This window comes from Microtus pennsylvanicus, chromosome 7 (assembly GCF_037038515.1).
Source record: "Microtus pennsylvanicus isolate mMicPen1 chromosome 7, mMicPen1.hap1, whole genome shotgun sequence".
NCBI classification, from domain to species: domain Eukaryota; kingdom Metazoa; phylum Chordata; class Mammalia; order Rodentia; family Cricetidae; genus Microtus; species Microtus pennsylvanicus.
Genome location: NC_134585.1, coordinates 68,857,435 through 68,884,751, shown reverse-complemented (window position 1 = coordinate 68,884,751; position 27,317 = coordinate 68,857,435). Strand labels below are relative to the sequence as shown.

At 46.5% G+C, this 27,317-nt stretch overlaps 1 protein-coding gene across 2 annotated transcripts in view; it reads left to right on the top strand.

Moving 5' to 3' along the window:
• Window positions 1-27,317, top strand: part of Pigk (phosphatidylinositol glycan anchor biosynthesis class K) — a 93,353-nt gene that overhangs the window by 6,068 nt on the left and 59,968 nt on the right. For both annotated transcript variants that reach the window (XM_075981044.1, XM_075981045.1), the window contains exons 4-8: window positions 20,192-20,327; window positions 22,165-22,276; window positions 22,653-22,749; window positions 24,864-24,981; window positions 25,114-25,224. In XM_075981044.1, the coding sequence (XP_075837159.1) occupies window positions 20,192-20,327; window positions 22,165-22,276; window positions 22,653-22,749; window positions 24,864-24,981; window positions 25,114-25,224 (574 nt within the window). The remainder of the gene's footprint in view (window positions 1-20,191; window positions 20,328-22,164; window positions 22,277-22,652; window positions 22,750-24,863; window positions 24,982-25,113; window positions 25,225-27,317) is intronic.

The following is a 27,317-nucleotide window of genomic DNA, read 5'->3' as shown; positions in this document are numbered from 1 at the left end:
ATGGTTTCCTCTGTCCTGAGACTCACTGTGATGGTTTCCTCTGTCCTGAGACTCACTGTGATGGTTTCCTCTGTCCTGAGACTCACTGTGATGGTTTCCTCTGTCCTGAGACTCACTGTGATGGTTCCCCCTCTGTCCTGAGACTCACTGTGATGGTTTCCTCTGTCCTGAGACTCACTGTGATGGTTTCCTCTGTCCTGAGACTCACTGTGATGGTTTCCTCTGTCCTGAGACTCACTATGATGGTTTCCTCTGTCCTGAGACTCACTGTGATGGTTTCCTCTGCCCTGAGACTCACTGTGATGGTTTCCTCTGTCCTGAGACTCACTGTGATGGTTTCCTCTGTCCTGAGACTCACTGTGATGGTTTCCTCTGTCCTGAGACTCACTGTGATGGTTCCCCCTCTGTCCTGAGACTCACTGTGATGGTTTCCTCTGTCCTGAGACTCACTGTGATGGTTCCTTCTCTGTCCTGAGACTCACTGTGATGGTTCCCCCTCTGTCCTGAGACTCACTGTGATGGTTTCCTCTGTCCTGAGACTCACTGTGATGGTTCCCCCTCTGTCCTGAGACTCACTGTGATGGTTTCCTCTGTCCTGAGACTCACTGTGATGGTTTCCTCTGTCCTGAGACTCACTGTGATGGTTTCCTCTGTCCTGAGACTCACTGTGATGGTTTCCTCTGTCCTGAGACTCACTGTGATGGTTTCCTCTGTCCTGAGACTCACTGTGATGGTTTCCTCTGTCGTGAGACTCACTGTGATGGTTGCCCCTCTGCCCTGAGACTCACTGTGATGGTTTCCTCTTTGTCATGAGACTCACTGTGATGGTTTCCTCTGTCCTGAGACTCACTGTGATGGTTTCCTCTGCCCTGAGACTCACTGTGATGGTTCCCCCTCTGTCCTGAGACTCACTGTGATGGTTTCCTCTGTCCTGAGACTCACTGTGATGGTTTCCTCTGTCCTGAGACTCACTGTGATGGTTTCCTCTGTCCTGAGACTCACTGTGATGGTTTCTTCTGTCCTGAGACTCACTGTGATGGTTCCCCCTCTGTCCTGAGACTCACTGTGATGGTTTCCTCTGTCCTGAGACTCACTGTGATGGTTTTCTCTCTGCCTTGAGACTCACTGTGATGGTTTCCTCTGTCCTGAGTCTCACTGTGATGGTTTCCTCTGCCCTGAGACTCACTGTGATGGTTTCCTCTGTCCTGAGACTCACTGTGATGGTTCCCCCTCTGCCCTGAGACTCACTGTGATGGTTTCCTCTGTCCTGAGACTCACTGTGATGGTTTCCTCTGCCCTGAGACTCACTGTGATGGTTTCCTCTGTCCTGAGACTCACTGTGATGGTTTCCTCTGTCCTGAGACTCACTGTGATGGTTTCCTCTGCCCTGAGACTCACTGTGATGGTTTCCTCTGTCCTGAGACTCACTGTGATGGTTTCCTCTGTCCTGAGACTCACTGTGATGGTTTCCTCTGCCCTGAGACTCACTGTGATGGTTTCCTCTGTCCTGAGACTCACTGTGATGGTTTCCTCTGTCCTGAGACTCACTGTGATGGTTTCCTCTGCCCTGGGACTCACTTTGATGGTTTCCTCTGTCCTGAGACTCACTGTGATGGTTCCCCCTCTGCCCTGAGACTCACTGTGATGGTTCCCCCTCTGTCCTGAGACTCACTGTGATGGTTCCCCCTCTGCCCTGAGACTCACTGTGATGGTTTCCTCTGTCCTGAGACTCTTGTGATGGTTTCCTCTGTCGTGAGACTCACTGTGATGGTTTCCTCTTTGTCCTGAGACTCACTGTGATGGCTTCCTCTGTCCTGAGACTCACTGTTATGGTTCCCCCTCTGCCCTGAGACTCACTGTGATGGTTTCCTCTGTCCTGAGACTCACTGTGATGGTTTCCTCTCTGTCCTGAGACTCACTGTGATGGTTTCCTCTGTCCTGAGACTCACTGTGATGGTTTCCTCTGTCCTGAGACTCACTGTGATGGTTCCCCCTCTGTCCTGAGACTCACTGTGATGGTTTCCTCTGTCCTGAGACTCACTGTGATGGTTCCCCCTCTGTCCTGAGACTCACTGTGATGGTTTCTTCTGTCCTGAGACTCACTGTGATGGTTTCCTCTGTCCTGAGACTCATTGTGATGGTTTCCTCTGTCCTGAGACTCACTGTGATGATTCCCCCTTTGTCCTGAGACTCACTGTGATGGTTTCCTCTGTCTGAGACTCACTGTGATGGTTTCCTCTGTCCTGAGACTCACTGTGATGGTTTCCTCTCTGTCCTGAGACTCACTGTGATGGTTTCCTCTGTCCTGAGACTCACTGTGATGGTTTCCTCTGTCCTGAGACTCACTGTGATGGTTTCCTCTGTCCTGAGACTCACTGTGATGGTTCCCCCTCTGTCCTGAGACTCACTGTGATGGTTTCCTCTGTCTTGAGACTCACTGTGATGGTTTCCTCTGTCCTGAGACTCACTGTGATGGTTCCCCCTCTGTCCTGAGACTCACTGTGATGGTTCCCCCTCTGTCCTGAGACTCACTGTGATGGTTTCCTCTGTCGTGAGACTCACTGTGATGGTTCCCCCTCTGTCCTGAGACTCACTGTCATGGTTTCCTCTGTCCTGAGACTCACTGTGATGGTTTCCTCTGTCCTGAGACTCACTGTGATGGTTTCCTCTGTCCTGAGACTCACTGTGATGGTTCCCCCTCTGTCCTGAGACTCACTGTGATGGTTTCCTCTGTCCTGAGACTCACTGTGATGGTTTCCTCTGTCCTGAGACTCACTGTGATGGTTTCCTCTGTCCTGAGACTCACTGTGATGGTTTCCTCTGTCCTGAGACTCACTGTGATGGTTCCCCCTCTGCCCTGAGACTCACTGTGATGGTTCCCCCTCTGTCCTGAGACTCACTGTGATGGTTTCCTCTGTCCTGAGACTCACTGTGATGGTTTCTTCTGTCCTGAGACTCACTGTGATGGTTTCCTCTGTCCTGAGACTCACTGTGATGGTTCCCCCTCTGTCCTGAGACTCACTGTGATGGTTCCCCCTCTGTCCTGAGACTCACTGTGATGGTTTCCTCTGTCCTGAGACTCACTGTGATGGTTCCCCCTCTGTCCTGAGACTCACTGTGATGGTTTCCTCTGTCCTGAGACTCACTGTGATGGTTCCCCCTCTGTCCTGAGACTCACTGTGATGGTTTCCTCTCTGTTCTGAGACTCACTGTGATGGTTTCCTCTGTCCTGAGACTCACTGTGATGGTTTCCTCTGTCCTGAGACTCACTGTGATGGTTTCCTCTGTCCTGAGACTCACTGTGATGGTTTCCTCTGTCCTGAGACTCACTGTGATGGTTTCCTCTGTCCTGAGACTCACTGTGACGGTTCCCCCTCTGTCCTGAGACTCACTGTGATGGTTTCCTCTGTCCTGAGACTCACTGTGATGGTTCCCCCTCTGTCCTGAGACTCACTGTGATGGTTTCCTCTGTCCTGAGACTCACTGTGATGGTTTCCTCTGTCCTGAGACTCACTGTGATGGTTTCCTCTGTCCTGAGACTCACTGTGATGGTTTCCTCTGTCCTGAGACTCACTGTGATGGTTCCCCCTCTGCCCTGAGACTCACTGTGATGGTTCCCCCTCTGTCCTGAGACTCACTGTGATGGTTTCCTCTGTCCTGAGACTCACTGTGATGGTTTCTTCTGTCCTGAGACTCACTGTGATGGTTTCCTCTGTCCTGAGACTCACTGTGATGGTTCCCCCTCTGTCCTGAGACTCACTGTGATGGTTCCCCCTCTGTCCTGAGACTCACTGTGATGGTTTCCTCTGTCCTGAGACTCACTGTGATGGTTCCCCCTCTGTCCTGAGACTCACTGTGATGGTTTCCTCTGTCCTGAGACTCACTGTGATGGTTCCCCCTCTGTCCTGAGACTCACTGTGATGGTTTCCTCTCTGTTCTGAGACTCACTGTGATGGTTTCCTCTGTCCTGAGACTCACTGTGATGGTTTCCTCTGTCCTGAGACTCACTGTGATGGTTTCCTCTGTCCTGAGACTCACTGTGATGGTTTCCTCTGTCCTGAGACTCACTGTGATGGTTTCCTCTGTCCTGAGACTCACTGTGACGGTTCCCCCTCTGTCCTGAGACTCACTGTGATGGTTTCCTCTGTCCTGAGACTCACTGTGATGGTTCCCCCTCTGTCCTGAGACTCACTGTGATGGTTTCCTCTGTCCTGAGACTCACTGTGATGGTTTCCTCTGTCCTGAGACTCACTGTGATGGTTTCCTCTGTCCTGAGACTCACTGTGATGGTTTCCTCTGTCCTGAGACTCACTGTGATGGTTTCCTCTGTCCTGAGACTCACTGTGATGGTTTCCTCTGTCCTGAGACTCACTGTGATGGTTTCCTCTGTCCTGAGACTCACTGTGATGGTTTCCTCACTGTCCTGAGACTCACTTTGATGGTTTCCTCTGTCCTGAGACTCACTGTGATGGTTCCCCCTCTGTCCTGAGACTCACTGTGATGGTTTCCTCTGTCCTGAGACTCACTGTGATGGTTTCCTCTGTCCTGAGACTCACTGTGATGGTTTCCTCTGTCCTGAGACTCACTGTGATGGTTCCTCTGTCCTGAGACTCACTGTGATGGTTTCCTCTGTCCTGAGACTCACTGTGATGGTTCCCCCTCTGTCCTGAGACTCACTGTGATGGTTCCCCCTCTGTCCTGAGACTCACTGTGATGGTTCCCCCTCTGTCCTGAGACTCACTGTGATGGTTTCCTCTGTCCTGAGACTCACTGTGATGGTTCCCCCTCTGTCCTGAGACTCACTGTGATGGTTTCCTCTGTCCTGAGACTCACTGTGATGGTTTCCTCTGTCCTGAGACTCACTGTGATGGTTCCCCCTCTGTCCTGAGACTCACTGTGATGGTTTCCTCTGTCCTGAGACTCACTGTGATGGTTCCCCCTCTGTCCTGAGACTCACTGTGATGGTTTCCTCTGTCCTGAGACTCACTGTGATGGTTTCCTCTGTCCTGAGACTCACTGTGATGGATTCCTCTGTCCTGAGACTCACTGTGATGGTTCCCCCTCTGTCCTGAGACTCACTGTGATGGTTTCCTCTGTCCTGAGACTCACTGTGATGGTTCCCCCTCTGTCCTGAGACTCACTGTGATGGTTTCCTCTGCCCTGAGACTCACTGTGATGGTTTCCTCTGTCCTGAGACTCACTGTGATGGTTTCCTCTGTCCTGAGACTCACTGTGATGGTTTCCTCTGTCCTGAGACTCACTGTGATGGTTCCCCCTCTGTCCTTAGACTCACTGTGATGGTTTCCTCTGTCCTGAGACTCACTGTGATGGTTCCCCCTCTGTCCTGAGACTCACTGTGATGGTTTCCTCTGCCCTGAGACTCACTGTGATGGTTTCCTCTGTCCTGAGACTCACTGTGATGGTTTCCTCTGTCCTGAGACTCACTGTGATGGTTTCCTCTGTCCAGAGACTCACTGTGATGGTTCCCCCTCTGTCCTGAGACTCACTGTGATGGTTCCCCCTCTGTCTTGAGACTCACTGTGATGGTTTCCTCTGCCCTGAGACTCACTGTGATGGTTTCCTCTGTCCTGAGACTCACTGTGATGGTTTCCTCTGTCCTGAGACTCACTGTGATGGTTTCCTCTGTCCTGAGACTCACTGTGAATGTTCCCCCTCTGTCCTGAGACTCACTGTGATGGTTTCCTCTGTCCTGAGACTCACTGTGATGGTTTCCTCTGTCCTGAGACTCACTGTGATGGTTTCCTCTGTCCTGAGACTCACTGTGATGGTTTCCTCTGTCCTGAGACTCACTGTGATGGTTTCCTCTGTCGTGAGACTCACTGTGATGGTTTCCTCTGTCCTGAGACTCACTGTGATGGTTTCCTCTGTCCTGAGACTCACTGTGATGGTTTCCTCTGTCCTGAGACTCACTGTGATGGTTTCCTCTTTGTCCTGAGACTCACTGTGATGGTTTCCTCTGTCCTGAGACTCACTGTGATGGTTTCCTCTGTCCTGAGACTCACTGTGATGGTTTCCTCTGTCCTGAGACTCACTGTGATGGTTCCCCCTCTGTCCTGAGACTCACTGTGATGGTTTCCTCTTTGTCCTGAGACTCACTGTGATGGTTTCCTCTGTCCTGAGACTCACTGTGATGGTTTCCTCTGTCCTGAGACTCACTGTGATGGTTCCCCCTCTGTCCTGAGACTCACTGTGATGGTTTCCTCTTTGTCCTGAGACTCACTGTGATGGTTTCCTCTGTCCTGAGACTCACTGTGATGGTTTCCTCTGTCCTGAGACTCACTGTGATGGTTTCCTCTGTCCTGAGACTCACTGTGATGGTTTCACAGTAGCTTTCATTTTGGAACATACACGACCATGTTGTATGAGTCAATTATTAGGATGTGTCTTATGGCTTGAGCAAGATTGGGAGGGTACTTCTAGAAGTAGAGGTAGCCATAGCATGTATTATTCTGTGTACTGAGTTTGGTAGGATTGTCCTTGAGTTTCTGAAGGATTTCTTTTGAAGTTATTTCTGTTTCAGATGCTTGTTTGTAGCTCTATTTCTGCAGCCTTTGTTCTAAACAAGAACTGGGGCATTCAAACAGTCATGGTTTCATACTGTTTATTTATTTAACAAAGAGAATTTAACAGAAGATGGTTTTGTCTTTAGCTTTGTATGGTAATTGTTCCTTCATAGTTACAGCTTTTATAGTTAGAATTCCTTTAATGTAGATTATCTCACTTTATGGTGCAGTACTCTGTAGAGATTGGTATACTTAAGCTTATGATTTAAATACCTAATTAAACCCTAAAAGGTTTATCTATGTGTTGAAGACAGTAATGAGGTGGTCATGGAAACAGTAATAGGTACAAACGTGAGGGCACCTCTCTGCCTTCTCATTTTCTCTTCACTAAGGACTGCTGCTGTCTGGTTTGTTTCTCGTTCCCGCCATGCCTTCCCGTGCTGCGTCTCAGCAGGCTCTGTAGATACAGCCCCTGCTGTTCTCTAGCTCCCCAACCTGAAATCTCCCAAAATCTGACTCTATCACGTATTTCCAGGGAAAAGTGCCGCCCTTGACCTCCTGTGATAGACTGCAGGTGAACACAGGTGTCTGTGAAGCGCCAGCGGATTTCCTGTGCAGATCTGGCCGCACCGGCAGGATGCTTCACTGTGTGCTGAGACCTGAAGCTCCCTCGAGCATTTCATCCGCAGGCTTCGCGTGCTCTGGACTGTGGACTGTGGAGCTGTTTGCTCCTGCCTCCCATCCCTCCCCTTCCCAGCTCGTCCCACACACAGCTGTTAGAACGAGCTTCCCCAGACACTGCCTTCATCCTTGCACTCCCACGAGCACTGGTGGGTCTCTGCCTCACAAACCCTGGCATTTCTAGCTTTAGCTGTTGCTTTGTTAATTCTGACTCGCTGTGTTCAGTTTGTTAACTTGTTTTGGTTTCCCTGGCTTCAAGTTTGGTCTTTATTTCTGATTTTGATCTTTATCCACCTAAGCACTTGGAGTGGCCTGTGCTCACTTCCTTATTCTTATATCTTTTTCCTTTGTCTAGAAAACTATATAAGAAGTTCACTCTGATTTGATAATTGACTGATGAGTTAAAGCCTGTAGTAATAGGAGCGGCGGGGCTGCGTCCCCAGCACCCCAGCCGCCTGCTAGCTTATGCCCGAAATAACAACACACAAACTGTATTGATTTAAACACTACTTGGCCCATTTCTATCTAGCCTCTTCTAGGCTAACTCTCGCACCTGGACTAGCCCATTTCTAATAATCTGCTGTAGCCCACGAGGTGGCTTACCAGGGAGATTCTAGCCTACGTCCATCCTGGGTCAGAGCTTCATCGTGTGTTTCTGCCCGGGAGCGGGACATGTCTCTCTGAGGTGTCTGCCCCCGAGAGGAGAGCTGTCAAGTCTGAGCTCACTTCCTCTTCCTCCTAGCATTCTGTTCTGTTTACTCCTCCCACCTATGTTTTAACCTATGAGGGCCAAGCAGTTTCTTTATTGCTTAACCAATGACCTTCCTCCATCAAAAGCCGTTCTAATAGTTTATAAAAACTAAAGTCAATATTTTTATAGCATTAAATTTTTGTTCCATGATTAGTTTATGATTTTATTTTATTAGGCAGAAAAGCATCAGTTTATAAATTTGTTTTATTTGTAATGAACAAAAGAAGTTGAACTATATAAATATGTTTTGTAAACAGTTTCCAATAAGCTGCCATAGTTATGATGGGGCTAATTTTAGCTCATGCCTTTGAATGCTCTTTTTCTTGTCTCCTGCCACTTTCCAACAGTTTTTTCTCATGTAGTCTTAAACATGTAAATAGTGGTGCTTGCACATAGAACTTAGACGTTCTGAACAATCTGTCCTCTCCATCACATTGGCAGCCGATCCGTCTCACACTGCATGTGATATTCCTAGTGGAGCACTGTGAGATCTTGGTGGGGAGCACGTAGTGTGGTCAGGAAAGAAATGTGCTTTAAGGAGAGTAGGGAGCCAGGTAACAGGGACATTTTAGCCACCACCTTTATATTGTTGTGCTTAGAAAATGAAAAGGGTCCGTTTGCAGGCCTCGGAAGATCTTGAAGGGTTTTGTATAGCATAAGGGAACATTCTGTCTTGATTTGTGTCTAGATTGACAGGTCTTGGGGCGCTTATTCCTTCACCAGCACAACAGTGCGCCCGTTGCTGCCACTGTCCTCCTGTCTGGTGGCCTGCTTCCTTTCTTTTATTCTCTAGAATCTGGTTGTGGACCTTGTCTTCACAAGGTCTCTGTGTGTGGTAGTGGGGTGCTACCCATGGGCCGCTAGGCAGATGCCTCTCCACTGAGCTGCGGCCCAGCCTTTCTACATTAGCTTATGTTCTAAGGGAAGCATAACTATTCAGATAATTATTTTTTAGATGTCAGCCTAAATAATAGGCAGCCCTCTTTCTCCATCTCCCCCTCCTGCGCACATTCACACACATGCACACACACAATGTGCACAATTTTGATCCTATTCAAACCTGTATCACGTTTTATTTCTCTTCCCCTTCACTGAACCCTTTCTTCCTAAGTGCCCCTCCCATCTACTTTCTTTTTTGTGACACACTGAGTTTGATTAGAGTTACTTGTATGAGCAGGTGTGGAGAGTTCTTCACCCAGGGATAGACAAGCAACTTACCAGTGGCTGTACATTTAGTACAACATCTCTTCCTCCCTTAGCAAACCTGCACAGCATAGGGCAGCTGAAGGGGAAGTGGGCTGCAAGAGCCCTTCCCCTCCCATGACAGAATGTTGACAGACACAGTCTTGTGCAGGTCACTGCAGCTTCTGTGACCTCATGCGTGCAGTGGTCATGTGACATCCAGAAGACAGCAGTGCACAGTGCGCCTCCTCACATCTGGTCCTTACATTCTCTGTCCCATCTTCTGATGTTGTTCCCTGGGTCTCTGAAGGGTGTTCTGGTTAGGTTGTTTGGTTTTGTTTTTGTCAGTTTGACACTAGCAAGAGTCATCTGGGAAGGAGAACTTCAACTGAGAAAAATGCCTTAATCAGATTGCTTGTAGGCACGAGTGTGGCATATTATATTTTCTTTATTAGTAGTTGATATGGGAGGCCTTCGCTCACTGTGGGAGATCCCATGGGAGGAGGTTCTGGGTTGTGTGAGAAAGGCTGAACAAGCCACGGGGAAAGGGGAGCAAGGCAGTAAGGAGAATTATCTGGAGCCTAGTTCTGCCCCCAGGCTCCATCCCCTAGTCCCTGCCCTGACTCCCTCAGTGATGGACTGTGAATTTTCACCAAATAAACCCTCCCCTCCCCAAGCTGTTTTTGGTCAGTGTTTATCACAGCAAGCAAAAGAAACTAAGACAAAGGGGGTGATAAAGCTGTCTAAAGATGTCCTGTTTAGGAGTGAGCACCCCATATTGTCTGCATGTTCATCCACTATGAGTCTCTGCAGGGTGTGGTGCCACATTAAAGAGGAAATTTCCTCTTGGGGTCATTTAAACCGAGCGTTAGTCTGGCCTAGTTCTGTCAGCTTCTCCTTGACAGGGGCTTTGCTCTGTGTTGTTGTTGTTATTATTATTATTATCACCACCACCAACAGCATGTAAAGTGTGGGCTGGGAAAGGAATGAAAGGCCCCTGTTGGCGCTGTAATTTGCCTTGTAGTGAACTGAGTTTAGTCCAGAGGGTTCTGAGTATTGGACCCTTCCTTATATGAAGACTTATCTCCACTTAATAACTGGTAGCCTCAATTCAATTGATTCTTACAATTTTCAGTTATTTTCTCTTAAACATCTTTGTGCAATGCTCTAGTTATCTTAGTTATCTTCTTCTTTTGCTGCATTATAAGCAATAACTTTCTCCAAATATGTTTTTCTAACTTTGATTGTTATGCGTGCAGTTTGGTTTTTGAATCTTGTTCTAGCTACTTGCTGAACTTTAATGATTTTGATAAATTATTTTCTTAGAACTATACACAGTTCCTTCTTTAAAAATCTTTGTACCTATAAGTTAAAAAAAAAGAAAATCCTGAGAATTTCCAAAATTAAAATTTTTGGGTAAAAATTATCTTTGGAGCCCTCAGAATCAGTAGTCCAGTTTGAGATGCTTTTATTTTGAGTAAATGCATCCTTGAGAGGGAACGTGATTTTTCAGATCAACAAACTGCATGTGGCAGTCCTGGTAGTCGGAACTGAGCCAAGTGTTTTTAATATTCCCTGCCGCCCAGTTCCCCGTGCAGATAGATGAAGCAATAAGGGCGAAGGCTAAGAGAACGCGACTAATTAGTGCAAGAAATGGATGCTGGGAGGGCTTATGAAGTTCCTATCACAGGCTTGATTTGCTGTCTTAAGCAATACCTAATAACCATGGGGACTGGCTGCCTATGCGCAGAGCTGCGCTCTGCAATGCGCTTCCTCCCTGAGAATGGCTCACCAGATGCTTCTGTTTTCACTCTGGCACTCGCCTGCTATCACCTACTGGTCTTTTGCAGTTTTTAACTTGGTTTTTAGAGTGTTTTAATGGTCTTGCTAAGTAGCCTTATGTAATGTTCATTTAATGATTTAAAAGTAAATTTAAGTTCAGCGTTCCCAGCTGTATAACGCTAAGGGTGATATGGTTCAGCAGGAGGCAGTTAGCAGGTGGCTGGGGTGTAGACCCCAGTGTCCAGTGACTTGTTTGAGTTGTTGCAGACTGGCAGTAATGAGCAAGGTTGATGACGTTTGCTTCAGGTTGGTATAAAACCAACAAAGAAACGATGCAATTAACGTGTGAGCCGAGGACGCGACTGAGTGGCTCAGAGCTCTTCACCCCTCCTTTCTCACTGTGGTGCACAGTTAGCTCAGTGAGGAGTCAGAGTGGTGTGAGGGACCCAACAGCCCAGAAGGATTGCGCCTGCCACACTAGGTCGGTCCTTGCTGTGTCCACTGTAAAGATATACTTCTTCCAATTCTGTCTTCTCACATCTTCAGGCCTCAGTGAGCTTGGGAATGGCTGAGGGTCATGTTTAGTCTTCTTTCATCCTGGGCAAGGTCTTCTCTTTCCATCTTAGTTCCTCATGGGTATAGATGGGGTGGGCGTTTTCTGTTGCCTAAAACCCAGCTCCCTCCTCCCTTTTTTTCTTTGCAGTTTCTTGAATCAGCCTGTCATGTTTTCTAATATGATTGCATGACTCTAGCATTAACTGACTTGGCATTGAATAATTTAGTTGTATTAGTTGTACTTTTGGAACCTTAATGTTGAAAGAAAGGTCATGAAAAGGTAAAGTTTTAAGCTGAACCATTGTCAGTGATGCTTGTTGCCTGCTTCCAGATCTGACAGGAGTATGTGTGTAGGCAGCAGATAAAACACGGAGTAACCAAGTCATGTCCGCCCCCAAATGGAGTCTGATGTTCCACAAGCGTGTTGACATAAAATCTACTCTACGTTCAAATCCCTGTAAGACCTTATTTTTTGTGTGCTTTTCCTCTGGTGCCAGAGATCAAACACAGGGCCTCTCTCATGCTCAGTAAGCACCCTGCAGCTGCACCCCCAGCTCAGTAAGCACCCTGCATCTGCACCCCCATGCTCAGTAAGCACTCTGCAGCTGCACCCCCATGCTCAGTAAGCACCCTGCAGCTGCACCCCCATGCTCAGTAAGCACCCTGAGGCTGCACCCCTAGCTCAGTAAGCACCCTGCGGCTGCACCCCCATGCTCAGTAAGCACCCTGTGGCTGCACGCCTATGCTCAGTAAGCACCCTGCATCTGCACCCCCATGCTCAGTAAGCATCCTGTGGCTGCACGCCTATGCTCAGTAAGCACCCTGCATCTGCACCCCCATGCTCAGTAAGCACCCTGCAGCTGCACCCCCATGCTCAGTAAGCACCCTGCAGCTGCACACCTATGCTCAGTAAGCACCCTGCAGCTGCACCCCCATGCTCAGTAAGCACCCTGCAGCTGCACCCCTAGCTCAGTAAGCACCCTGCAGCTGCACCCCCATGCTCAGTAAGCACTCTGCAGCTGCACACCTATGCTCAGTAAGCACCCTGCAGCTGCACCCCCATGCTTAGTAAGCACCCTGCAGCTGCACCCCTAGCTCAGTAAGCACCCTGCAGCTGCACCCCCATGCTCAGTAAGCACCCTGCAGCTGCACCCCCATGCTCAGTAAGCACCATGCAGCTGCACACCTATGCTCAGTAAGCACCCTGCATCTGCACCCCCATGCTCAGTAAGCACTCTGCAGCTGCACACCTATGCTCAGTAAGCACCCTGCATCTGCACCCCCATGCTCAGTAAGCACTCTGCAGCTGCACACCTATGCTCAGTAAGCACCCTGCAGCTGCACCCCCATGCTCAGTAAGCACCCTGCAGCTGCACCCCCATGCTCAGTAAGCACCCTGCATCTGCACCCCCATGCTCAGTAAGCACTCTGCAGCTGCACACCTATGCTCAGTAAGCACCCTGCAGCTGCACCCCCATGCTCAGTAAGCACCCTGCGGCTGCACCCCTAGCTCAGTAAGCACCCTGCGGCTGCACCCCCATGCTCAGTAAGCACCCTGCGGCTGCACCCCTAGCTCAGTAAGCACCCTGCGGCTGCACCCCCATGCTCAGTAAGCACCCTGCAGCTGCACGCCTAAACACCCCGTGGATGCACACGCGCCCCCCCCCCCATGCCTCTATCTTGGTTTCTGCTAAATTGTGCTACATTGTTATATTTTCCTGTGTGTGGTGAGGAAACAGCAGAGCTTGGCTTGTGTTCACTTTCTGGTTATTACTCTGGAAACCTGTTAAAGGCAAGGTGCTTTCTTCATGATAAAGATATTTAGTTATGCTACCATAATTAGACTGAGATATGGAAATGGTGAACATTGAGAAGAAAGACAGCTCTTTGGGCTTCTTGGGGTCATAATTTCTGAATTTTGTTTCTTCCCTTTAAGAACACTAAGAGCTTACCACTCAGGAATTGTTCCATAGGATATCAGCTCCATGGGCGCCAGTGGTTTAAGTTAAAAGTTAATATTCTGCACACCCAGTGCGAGCCTTATTCCCTTATCCCTGAGCTAGTTCCTGAAAAGACAAAGAGAATAGTTCTGGAAGATTCTTTCAGTTTCTCCTCTTCCCTCCACTCTTTCCCTTCCCTGGCTCCTCTTCCTCTTCCCCACACCTGTTGTCTCTCTCCCAGGCAGACAGGCACTCTCTCTCACACACATACACACTCACGAGTGCTGTCTCACGGTCTCATCACGCAGGCTCACGTGTTGTCTCTCTCCCAGGCAGACAGGCACTCTCTCTCACACACATACACACTCACGAGTGCTGTCTCACGGGCTCATCATGCAGGCTCACGTGTTGTCTCTCTCACAGGCAGACAGGCACTCTCTCTCACACACATACACACTCACGAGTGCTGTCTCACGAGCTTATCATGCAGGCTCACGTGTTGTCTCTCTCCCAGGCAGACAGGCACTCTCTCTCACACACATACACACTCACGAGTGCTGTCTCACGGGCTTATCATGCAGGCTCACGTGTTGTCTCTCTCCCAGGCAGACAGGCACTCTCTCTCACACACATACACACTCACGAGTGCTGTCTCACGGGCTTATCATGCAGGCTCACGTGTTGTCTCTCTCACAGGCAGACAGGCACTCCTCTCACACACATACACACTCACGAGTGCTGTCTCACGGGCTCATCACGCAGGCTCACGTGTTGTCTCTCTCCCAGGCAGACAGGCACTCTCTCTCACACACATACACACTCACGAGTGCTGTCTCACGGGCTCATCACGCAGGCTCACGTGTTGTCTCTCTCCCAGGCAGACAGGCACTCTCTCTCACACACATACACACTCATGAGTGCTGTCTCACGGGCTCATCACGCAGGCTCACGTGTTTTGCTGTCAGCAGTAGTGGTTCTGTGTTCTCAGAACCTTTGCTCTTTGCAGTACATTTACCAATTGCTCTAATTCCAGCCAGAGCGGGCTGAGGTGGAAGAGGAGATAGGGAGGAAATTACAGTCCCTTCATAGGTTTAGACCTTTGGGTGGGAGTAATAGGAATGACCTTGGAATAAGTCAGACTACCTTGACATGCCGCCAAAAAAAGGGTACTAATTATTTCTAAGAAGTTTCTGAGGATTTTTCCTGGAGAATTGATCAGATATTCTATCTCTAGCATGTTATATCTGACACTTTGGGGCATTGGGAGGATAGTGAGATTAACGTGTGAGTATAATTTGATCTCCTCAGAGCAAAGATATTTCTCAAAAATTTTTGTTAATAGTTTCTAAGAATTCATCTGAGTATGAGTGAGAAGTTATCAAATTGTTTAGATGCCCTGTTGTTAAATCCTTTATACCATTCGATTATCTATGGCCAAGGTTTAGGTCAGGGGATTCAGCTATTTTATTCTGGGAAACTCCATATTAGTCAAACTTAATTCACTGACACTCTTTTTACTTATTTTTAAAGACAGGATCTCACCGTGTGCTTAGACTACCAGTGAACTTTTCATCATCCTGCCCCGCTTCCCTCTCTGGGCTTGCTTGTGCGTTCTGCACACCAGATAAGCTCAGGCGCTGATGAACCGTAGAAGCCTAAGAAATGAAATCATTAAGGGACTACTCACTAATATGTTTTGGAAGTTTCTCTTCAGTAGAAAAATGTCCAACCTCATTTTTAATATATATTTCAGCTAATTCTGTCTATATTCTTCTGCTTCTTATTATGCTAAGACATTCAAAACATTGTTTTGATCTACTGATCAAGACTTGTGTGTAGTATATTGTACTTATTCAGGAAAACCCTTCACGTCCCTGTGAGACTCTGTATGTGGGGGACCCAGTGGTGACTCTCACTGGGTAAGCTCAGCTCCTTCTTCCAACACCCCATTTCTACCATTTCTGCTTTATTGTAGCCATGTGCGAAGTGTGTCTAGGTGTGTGACCTGTTAGTGTGTTCTAAGCAGTGCAATCAGGAGACGTATCCAACTCTTCACCCACAACTCCACTTTCTCTTTTATTTTTAATTTGGTTTATTACACTCACTGTTCAGAATCTAATTAGAAAATCCAAGATAATATTCGTTTCTCCACCTAAATCAGTTTTCTCTTTAACTGCCTGGAAATTCAGTACAGTAAGTAGTTAATTGTGTAATCTTAGTTCCATTCTTATGACACATGTAATCCAACCTTTCTGTAATCTTAGTAAAATAGGGAACTGGAAACTGATAAAATTTTTATTAGTGCTGGGATAAATACTATGGGATGGTTGTGTTAAATTCATGTCTATGAATACAGTTATATCACTTAAAAATGTCATGTTAAATTACATTTAGTTGGGATTAGTCTCTTGTCAGTTCCTGTTCAGTATTGTTTCTGCTGAATGTGACATGTATTGTCACAATGACGAGCAGGTCAGTGGCTCGGTGTACTTTATCTCTTGTGTTTTATGTATTCTGTCTTTAAAAATTAATAAGAGAATCTGGGAGGATGGTTCAGTGGTTAAAGCACTTGCCATGGGACTGGAGTTCAGATTCCCCAGAACCCATATAAATGTGGGGTAGGCATGGTGACCTACCTGTAATTACACATGTATTTACACACACATATACATGTACATGTAGACATGAGTATGTACAGACATGCACATCTCACACAAATACACATTAAAACAATGTGGCTGTCATCTGTCTTCATGCCTGGAGAGAGCCAGGAGGACCACCAACTTCCAAGTGCTAGGATACAGGTGTGTGGCACCATGCCCAGCTTCAGTCTGATCTGAGAGTTGGCTAAGAAATGGATGGTTTCATTTAGAATTTCAAGGGCCTACTTTGTTTTCATTATGTGTTGTGAATATTAAGCAGTAATAATGAGTTCATGCATCTAACCTAGTCATCTGAGTCAATTAAGTTATCAGTATGAAATGAAACATTTACTGAATCTAAATTCAGTTAACAGACTTAATTTCAAGAGATTGCAGAGTTGTTAAAAAGCATGTGTTCGTTCACCATAACCCAGCTGTAAACTGGGATTCAACTCCACTGCCCTCTAGCCACGGAGGCCCAGTCCTGATACCTAACGGTGCTGTAGCTTCATGGCCTTCAGTGGAGATGCCAGCACAGGTTTCAGAGAAGTAATGAGCTCACTGGATTAGTGCAGTGATTGAGCTATACCAGCACTTCCCAAGCGCTTGCTATTGTCTTGCCAAACTAACCTGCATTATGTCTTGATTATATATGAGCCTGTAACTGGCTTTACCTTCATCCTAGCGTGTTTGCTTTCTGAATTCCTGTCTGCCATGTGTTTTAAGACCATCTCTTTTCCTTCCTTCCTTCCTTCCTTCCTTCCTTCCTTCCTTCCTTCCTTCCTTCCTTCCTTCCTTTCTTCTCTTCCTTCCCTTTTTTCTCCCTTCCTTCCCTTCCCTTCCTTTCCTTCCTTCTCCTCCCTCCCCCCTCCCTCCCTCCCTCCCCCCTCCCTCCCTCCCTCCCTCCCTTCCCCCTCCCTCCCTCCCTCCCTCCCTCCCTCCCTCCCTCCCTCCCTCCCTCCCTTCCTCTCTCATTCTCTCTCTGTTTCTCATCCTCCCCTCTTAAGTTTCTTTTCTTTCAGAGTCTCTTGTAGCTCTCAGTATCACTAACTTGATATGTAGCTTAGGATAATGTTAAACTTTCATTAAATGTTAAACTCTTGCCTCTACCTCCCAAGTGCTGAGATTTCTCATGTGCCTGGCTTTGCATTTTTCCTTCTAATACTGTAAGTACAAAATAACTGGTCTTAGACAGTCTAGGAATGCAAGCAATTCAGGATATCCTCTCTTAGCTGGGTTGCTATGATTAGTGCCATGGTGCTATAATAGTGGTTAGAGTTATTAGTTTGAAGATTCTTTAAGGTATGGAGGAGAAAGGAAAAACATGAAAGTAAATACGTTGAGTTCAAGCTGCTCATATGCTGATTTTTAATGGCCCAGCATTCTTTACACTGAGCTGGAGCAGAGTGCCTAAGATGTTTCCTTTGGGGAGAAAGCAGCTCCCCAGAGGCAGAAAGCCAGTGGGCCAGCCAAAAGGGGCTCTAAGGAGCTGTGAGCTCTTATTTCGGCTTCTATTGCAACTTCACTGTAGTGATGTTGAACTGAACGCCAGCTCCAGTAGTTACTGATTCTCTCCCGGGAAGTATTGTTTGTACCATACTGTTTCTGTAACTAGCCTGTCTATAGCTGACTTGCCTGCTACTTGAGAGCTCATGCTTCTTCCACTTATCTTTGTTTTGTGAAGAAGGGTTAGCTGGGACTAACAGAGCCAAGTCTGAGAGTCCAGTCTTCACACATGGCAGCAGGGTCTTCCAAACTGTGAGACGTGTTCTCCTCTAGATTGCATGTGCTTGAGGAGTTTTGTGTTATTTTCATAAGTCATACAGCTCCCTGCCATGTACAGAAGCTGGTCTTCAGTGTAAATATCTCTGTGTGCCTTGGACCCGTACTGGTTGGTCTTATTGATCCAGTAAGTGGAGGTTTAAATCCCTGCTGTGATGCTAAAGTGGCCCCATAGGAAGAAAGATGCTGTAAGGGGCCAATGAGTCAACTATGAGGTTACAGCTGTCACTCAGGTGTTGATGGGCAAAACTTGCCTAAGTAGACACCTTGATTGTCCTGAACAACAGACACTGAAGATTATTAATTACATATTGTCCAGGACATTTCTATAGAGAGACATTGCTATATCATCAAATTATGTTTGTAGAGTAGTTGTCAAAATAAAGAAAAAAATTAAATGTGGAAGCAGACCTGACCCCTCTGCTGTGCAGCTGCATAGCCATTTAGTAAAGGAGTGTCCTCATCCTCCAAATGGGATGCATGTTTACAGCATTCTTAGTGTGCTGTCTTCCTTAGAACTTCATTTACAGTTTCCATCCTTAGCCTGTCATTTTATAGGAATTATAAGCCCAAGTAGTCTCTGTGTGGTTATGCTATATAGTCTGTGTGTGTATGATTAGGTGTTATATAGTCTGTGTGTGTTTAAGTGTTATATAGTTTGTGTGTGTGTGTGTGTATGGTTAGGTGTTATATAGTCTGTGTGTGTGGTTGTGTTATACAAAAGATTAAACACCTGGGCTAAGGAAGGAGTTTTATTTCATCAGAAAAGCAGTTTTCAATAATTTCTGAGGACTAAGAAGCAGTGAATTAGAATGTGCAGTTACACTTCTGAACCTTCATAATCCATTGTTCTTTAGCTTGTTACTCATTTATCTACGTTATTACTAGTAAAATTATTGTATGATATATCTATTATATTTAATCAAGGGTCATAGTAGTAACACTGAGGCTCAAAATTATCTCTAAGAAAAACATGGATTATATGTACTGTGATTGATATGGTGATCATTTTACTTCATAGAAATTAACTTAAACAAAGCCTAGCCTAAAGGAAGACTGACTTTATACATTTATGTGTCAGTTGTGTCTCGTTTAACAGAGATCATATGGTTTATTAATAACTTAATGTAAACTAATGAGCTTCATAAGTTATAAAGAGAGGATATGTTCTCCTCTATAGGAGTCACAGCTGGAGTCTGTATCTGCGTGTGCAGGGCTGGACCCCTTCCAGAGTAGAAATCTAGCCAGTTTTCAAGAAAAATCAAGTTTTGAACTTTAATGTATTTGGAACATGTGCAGCAGAACATTTTCTTCCTGCCGTCTCCTGGTGAACAAACTGCATACCAGCATATTGGGTTCCCTGTGTGTGGAGCTCAGGTATATGCAGGACAAAGAAGCCTCCTGACTCATTGTCCGCATGTCAGTGGTGGGGCCAATTTCCTCTTTGGTTTTTCAAAAATGAAAATGCTTGGCTCATTTAAATATTAGCTACCGATTGTGTATTCTAGTCCTGAATGTGGTGGCATCTGGGTACAGCCGTCCTCCATGGCTTGTGTTCTCATGGTGTGCAGAGTGCTATACTGATTCTTGATGCAGCAGTGTCCTCAACACACATGGGATAGACCATATCTAGACCATATCTAGGGCAGGACTGGTGTGCAGTCTGGCTGGTCGGTGGCCTGGGCAGTGTGAAGAGAACAGGAAGGCCGGTGACAATGAAGCGCTGTGAGTGTGGATGCAGGCCGACTCCAGGAGACGCTTCCAGTAGCCCTGCTTGAGCCAGAGCTGCATGTTTTCAGAGGACAAGTTTGACTAATGGTCGGAGACTACACGGAAAGTGACCTGGAGCCAGAGTTCTGGCCGAGACTCACGAGACCCACGCAGCCTCTAGTGGAGGGAGGGTGGCGGCTGGAGTTCTGGAGGACCGTGAGTTGCATGGTGTGGTTTGAGTGGCTCTGAGCCTGACCACACTGCTAGCGTAGGCTTCGGGATGACAGATTTCATGCTAACATGGCTGAAAGTTGGATTCCTTGGAAGGTCATATTTTAGTGTGGACTCTTCCAGTCTTGAGGGTGTTAGATCTTCCAGAAAGTTAGAATGTCTGCTTTAGCTTCTTTAGCTTCCCTTTGTTGCATGGAAAGAGCTAACTTCCCCCAAGTTCAAATGTCTGTTCTCCACTTTGAGTTTACCCCACTTATGTGCACTATAATGAGAACTAGTAAAGTTTATTTGTTTATTTATAACTGCCTCAATGAAAATTCAGTTGTTTTTAATGAGGGAAGACTTGTACATGAGCCATGTGTTGAGCTTTGGGCCTTCTGTAACGCGTGGGTTTCTGGGATCTTCTGCTAGTCACATTGTCCTGATGCTTGCGGATGACATGGCGTGCAATGCTCGCAACCCCAAGCCAGCCACGGTGTTCAGCCACAAGAACATGGAGCTCAATGTGTATGGAGACGACGTGGAAGTGGACTACAGAAGCTATGAGGTGCGTTGTCAGCAGGCGGAAATGCTGTCGCCATCTTCTTTCCGCCCTGCCTTAGCTGTCATTTAGCTTTGGTGGAACTGAGTCTGCTTTTGAGGTTCACAGTATGGAAGTAGTGACACACGGATAAAACCCTGAATGCATAAAGTCAAGGACACTTATGTCAACTTTTTAAGCAGGAAATGCTTGGTTTTCATACTTGATCTAAAATTTCAAGTTCAGTAACTTTATTTGATATCCGAATTGTGGGAAACTCCACGATTAATGAGCACTCTTCCTATTGCCCACTGGGGGGCTTTGTCCAGTCTGTGCCCCCAAACAGGGTTGTAAACTTACTGAACCATTTTGAGACTTTTTTCTTTTGTGATTTTTTTTTTTTAAAACTTGATTGCATGGTTCCGAGGCATGACTTTGTAGATGGCAGATGCTTTAGTGTAAAGGTTGGGCACACCTGTTTGACATGACACCACCTCAGATATGCTTCTACTATTTTACCCTTTCCCAGTTAAAATTAATATGCAAGCTAAGAATGGCGTTATACTATATTTCTTTCTTAGAAACTTAGCTTTTAATAGTTCAAGGCTGTTTGAAATTTGAAGCCATCTAGATAATCCTTGTTTTTTACCAAGCCCACTGAGAGTAGGAGACCATCTCTGTGTGCGGAATCCTCTCTCGTCGGCTGTCAGGGCACCTGTCCCAGGCCGAGGGTCCTTTAAAGGACGCTGTGTCTGTGTGTCTTCCATCCAGTGAGACTCACATATAGCTGCTCAGAAATGCTCTGTGGATTGAATGTGTATGTATGTTTGCCTTCTTACTTATTTGGTCATTAGAAATGTAAAAACATTCCCTACCTTGTTAGCCAATAAGATTCTATTAAAACAATCAGCATTTTGCTGTATTCTGGGAAAGATTGTACGCTAAACAGCTTGTGCATGTGTGTTCATAAGTGTTTCCCACTTACGATTTTGGGGGAAATCCGTTGAAAAAAAGCTGACTGGATTTTCTGCTTTTTAAATTAAATATGGACAATATATGACTTAGCTGTCAACTTTAAATCGGTATTTTTTTTCCTACAACTTTAAACATTCCTCTGAAGAGCTCCAGACACCTAGAATCCCCAACTGGGGAGACCTGTTCTAAGTGTGTTGGCAGTAGAAGAGATTTCGATGGAAATCTAAGTGACGCAGTGCATCCAAAATTAAATATACATAATTTGGCAGGGGTGGTGGTGGTTGTGTGTGATTAACCTGTAATCGACTGAATGGTGGCATAGATTAGCTGCATGATTAACTAGTTATTCGTGTTTGTATTTCATATCCTCCCAAAGAATTGCTTGTATAAATAAGTCAGTAAATTTAACACATAATATTTAAAATTCTAAATTGGGAGTTAAATTATTTTGCTCCAATGTAGCTTTTCTTTGTTAGTTTTTAGTACGAAGGTGCTTTTCTAGGTTGTGTCTTGCTGTGTCCCCAGTCTGGCTTTGAGGTTATGCTTCTCTTGCCTCAGTGCCCCCCATCACTACCCACATAACAGGCCGGGTCACAGGCACACACACCCATCCCCCCTGCTGGGTCACAGGCACACACACCCATCCCCCCTGCTGGGTCACAGGCACACACCCACACCAGGCCGACTTTTACTTTTAGGAGCACAGTCCTGTGAAGGTGCATGCTTAGCTTTAGTAATCTAAAATAATTGCACTATAATTTGTTTTCTGTTTCATTTTTTAATTTAATTTATGCTGAGTAATATGTAGATAGGAGAAATGTTTTTATTTCTTCAGGTTCAATTTTATCAAATTGCTCTTGTTTTGAAAAAAGTATTTTTACTTTTTCAGGTAACTGTGGAGAACTTTTTGCGGGTGTTAACCGGGAGGGTGCCTCCTAGTACTCCTCGTTCAAAGCGTCTTCTCTCCGATGACAGAAGCAACATTCTTATTTATATGACAGGTATTTCAGAATTAGAGATCCGTAGTCGATTACGTTGAAACCCGCTGGACAAGTGCTGAAGTTTAACTTAGCTAAAGTAGCACATTTGTATGGATGAGATAAGCTTCAGACATACTAGTGGAGGCCAGTGGAGGTATGTAACTGAATAATAGAAAACCTTAAAGAATGATATGAACTGCTCTTGTCCAGTCCAGGCATTCTTTGTTTAGTTGGTGGGGAAAATTGAAGCTGTTTTCCAGTCCGTATTTTAGGTAGGAAAGTAGTATTAAAGCATTGCAAGAAAGGATGTACTGTGTATATCTGTGTGCTTTTATTACTGCGTGTTTCTGTATGCGCCAGGAAATATGTCAGTGTTGTGTTTTTGGCTTTCTACAAGGTCACGGGGGAAATGGTTTCTTGAAATTCCAAGATTCTGAAGAAATCACCAACATAGAGCTTGCGGATGCTTTCGAGCAGATGTGGCAGAAAAGACGGTAATTAGCACCTCCTCACTCTGTTCCTTACTGTCTCCTGCTCTTTCCCACAGGGTGAGGGATGAACCAGGGCTCGTGCACACTGGGCAAGTGCTCTAGCCGGGGCTACACACACAGACCAAACAAATCATGCACCACTATCAACTTCCTGTGGGAGATGTGTGATTATTTTACATGATTTTAACTTGCCCTAATCGCTTCTTTTACTGTGAAATTTATATTTGTTATTTCATTGAACAGCACTTTGTGAAAGGAAAATTCAGTTATTTAACATTGAATGAGTTGACTTGAAACATTTTTCATTATCTATTTATTTGGTGTGTGCATGTGTGCATTTGTGTACACGCACATACATGTGTGCACGTGTGTCTATGTATGCACACATGTGTGCCTGTGTGTGCACACACCCTGCTGTGCGTGTAGAGGTTAAAGGGAACCTGGGGGAGTTGGTTTCATCCTTCCTCTATGTGGGTTGTGGGGACTGAACTCAGGTTGTAGGTCTTGTTCCCCAGAGCCTTTTCTCACGGAGCCCTCCCACTGCTCCTGGATTGACTTCAAGGTCACATCTCCTGCTCTGTAGCTGGTATGTTCTTGCCATGCCTACTCCCGCAGCGTGTATTTGAGGCAGAGTCTCACTGTGTCACCCAGACTGCCCTTAACTTCACGATCTTCCTGCTTCACTTCCCGAGTCGCTGAGTCACAGATGTGCCACTAAATTAGTTCATTATGTTCGATTCAGCCTCACTCACAGTTTCAGGGCACAGGCAGACGTAGCCAGATTCTTTGCCGGAATGCACGTGGACCGCCTCTAGTCCAGCTCCTGGTGTCCTCTGGAACCTGACGAGCACAGACTATCTGTCTGTTTCTGTTGGCATGGTGACCTTCTGAGCCCCATGGTCCACCCAGAGCAGTCTAGGACTCCCCGAGGCCGTAGCTCCGAACTGTTCCACACCTGGACACGTCACGTGTAACCCAGCAGTGACTCCACCGCTCCGTGGCAGTGTGATTGTGGCGAGGCTGCAGCTATTGGCGAGCACATTCAGGGAGGAGAGTCACTCTGGCCCCCAGTCTGGAAGGGAAAGTCCATCTGTTTTCCATCTAAACAAGAAGGCACAGTGAGCGGGGAGAGTCTGATGCTGTTGTCAGGGAGCTTGTGGTTGAGAGACAGGAAGCCAGGAACACGAGCCTGTGAGGGTTGCACTTCCAGCTGGTTGCCCTCTGCTGAGAGGCTGTGGGACCCTTGGGACTGTGCCTGAGCTCTCTGGGATGAATGGGAGGGGGCTGGCCGGGGCTTTCAGATTCTGAACTACAGAGATGTGACTATGTCACAGGCTCCTGCCACCACGGATGGAGCCAGTCAGCCCCTGTGCCTTCCCTCTGCTGGAGTGGAACTGTGAGCTAAAACAGACACCCTTAAGTTGTGTCTGTTGGGACTTTATGTCTCAGTGTGTCTGCAGCGCTTGCCTCTCCAGCTGTACTGGGCATCGTTTGAGTGCGGTGACGGAGCCATACACGCATGTGTGTGAAATACGAGCATCAGCAGAGCATCTGTACTCATATGTGCTCATATTACAGAGTTAAGTTTCCAAGGAAACCTGTATGTCAAGAGGTTCTTAAATATTTGAGCTCTGAGTTGTGTGGCCGAGAGGAGAGGGCAGACACATGGAGACAGCTGTCTTGGGACATCACCTCTGTCCCCTTTGGAGCGCTCTCATGAGTAGAATTCTTCTCTTACCTTTCAGCTGATAGGTGACTGAGGCTTACATTACTGAATCGTTGGAGGAATATTAGTGTATAGCTAACAGCATGATTCGGATTCTCCCCTTTTCTTTCAGCTGATAGGTGACTGAGGCTTACATTACTGAATCGTTGGAGGAATATTAGTGTATAGCTAACAGCATGATTCGGATTCTCCCCTTTTCTTTCAGCTGATAGGTGACTGAGGCTTACATTACTGAATCGTTGGAGGAATATTAGTGTATAGCTAACAGCATGATTCGGATTCTCCCCTTTTCTTTCAGCTGATAGGTGACTGAGGTTTACATTACTGAATCGTTGGAGGAATATTAGTGTATAGCTAACAGCATGATTCGGATTCTCCCCTTTTCTTTCAGCTACAATGAGCTGCTGTTTATTATTGACACTTGCCAAGGCGCGTCCATGTACGAGCGGTTTTATTCCCCTAACATCATGGCCTTGGCTAGCAGCCAAGTGGGAGAGGATTCGCTGTCCGTAAGTGTTTTCCCTTTACTCCACGTGTTTTATGTGTGCGTGCTGTTGTTAGACGTTATAAACAGGAAGTTTCGATATTTCAAACAATTTGTCAGGGTGCTCCTGTGTGATGAGTACTTCCCCCTCTTGCAGCACCAGCCAGACCCTGCAATTGGAGTCCATCTTATGGACAGGTACACCTTCTACGTCTTGGAGTTTTTGGAAGAGATTAATCCAGCTAGCCAAACTAACATGAATGACCTTGTAAGTATTCTATTGATTTTATTTCACATATTGGTGTGTTAGCTTTTATGTGGTTTCTGAGGTCTGTTCTTCCCAGGATTCCAGTGGGTGCTGTGCTTGCATCATGGTGTGCCCTTTGGAACTTCAAAATTATGTTTATCTGTCTGTATGGGTGTGCATATAAGTGCATGTGTGCAGAATGTGTGCATGTGCGCTTATATGTGCATGTGCGCTTATATGTGCATGTGTGCAGAATATGTGTGCATATGTGTGCATATGTGCATGTGCAGAGGACAACTTGAGGAAGTCAGTAGGTTATGTCCTATGCAGGTCCTCTGGTCATCAGGTTTTGTGGCGTGTGCCCTTACCTGCTAGGCCATCTTGTTGTCTCCCAGTATAACGTTTAGCACACGGGGCCACCAGCTTTAACCCAGTCACCCTTTATTCCTGGGTCCTTGACTACTTTGTTTTGTTTCTTTTTTACCTGCTGGGTATATTTTAAAAGCCATCTGTTCACCTTTTGATGTTCTCGCCATTCTGAGTGAGTTTAGCCCGGCTGTACTCTTCCAGGAAGGCCAACTGAGCTCTTCCTTGGATTTTATTTTATTCTCTCCGAGCTCCATAGAACTCAGTTTCTCTCTTGTAACATTTACCAGTCTGTCTTTGTTGATTTCAGGCATTGAGTGAAGTCTTTGTCATTTGACTTGAAGCTCTCGGAAGCTAGAGCCCTTTCCTTACATAGTTTTATAGCCTATAACTTGCAGTGGAGTCTCTCAGCATAGCTTGAATTTAATTATAATCCCCTTCTTTCCTGTGCTGTGCCCTTTCAGTTCGAGCAGCTTGAAGCTGCTGAGTTGGCAAAGTGAGAAGCTGCAGAGGGTGGCTATGTGATGACGTCACTCTTTCCACCTGCTTACACTGTGTTCATTCATCTGCACACACTGGTTCGGCCCTCCCGTCCTGCCCTCCCAGTGCCTGTGTCCTGCCAGCACAGGGCCGCTGGCTTAGGACGTTCCTTCTGTGTCTGATACATGTGGTCACTGGCTGTGCACACGGGCAGACACAGCTTCTGCTTTCCTGGACTCAGGAACAAGGGTGACCGAGCAGATGGCTCTGTCCTTACTCTCAACCCAACTCTGCACTGGCCCTCACCGAGCAGAATCCCTTCAAGTGAGTTGTCAGTATTGACAGAATCCTGCCAAATTCTAGAGCTGCTGCTGTGGGCTGCCAAATGGGCCAGGAGTACTCACTAACACCAGTTTGAAGATTATGTGTATTGATACGTGTTAAGTTCTGATAGGGACTTGAATATTAACACAAACTTTTTGTAATACTAATTTCACTTTTTAAAAAATTAATTTATTTATTTTATATCCTGACCACAATCTTCCTTCCCTCTTCTCCTCCCACTCCCCCCCCCCTTCTCTTTGCCCCCTTACCCACCGTTCCTCTGTTTGCTCAGAAATGGGCAGCCCTCAGCATGTCCTGTCAAACTACCGTAAGACCAAGCACCTCCCCTGTATTCAGTCTGGGTGAGGCAATCCAGTATGAATAATGGGTTTCTAAGAGCTAGTCAAAGCAGGGACAGCCCCTGCTCCCACTACTAGGAGGCCCATGATTAATAAAAACTTAGAGAAATTGGGGTTCAACCTGAAAACCCAAAAAGCAGCCAGCCACTGGCTTTTACCTCAACCTCAGTCTAAAAATAGTGATCCTGCCTCTAGGAATCTCAGAATGAGACCATGCCTGAGAGCTGTTTCCTCCTGTTTTACGTTCCTCTCTAGGGCTGGGATTAAAGGCGTGCACTGCCCAGTTTCTATAGCAAACTAGTGTGGTTACTGGGATTAAAGGTGTATGTTATCATTGCCTGGTCTGTCTGTTTACTTTCTGAACCTCAGGCAAGCTTTATTTATTAAAGTACAATTGAAATGCCCAGTCCCTCCAGTAGACGAGCTGTGCAGCAGCCCAGGTCAGGCCGATGCGGGCTCCCTGGTTGTTGGTTCTGACTCTGAGCTGCCATGAGTCAGGCTAGCCATTTCTGCGGATTTTCCTGTGATGTCCCTGCGTTCTGCTAATTTCACTTGTTAGTAGACAGAAGCACCACCTTGCTTCTC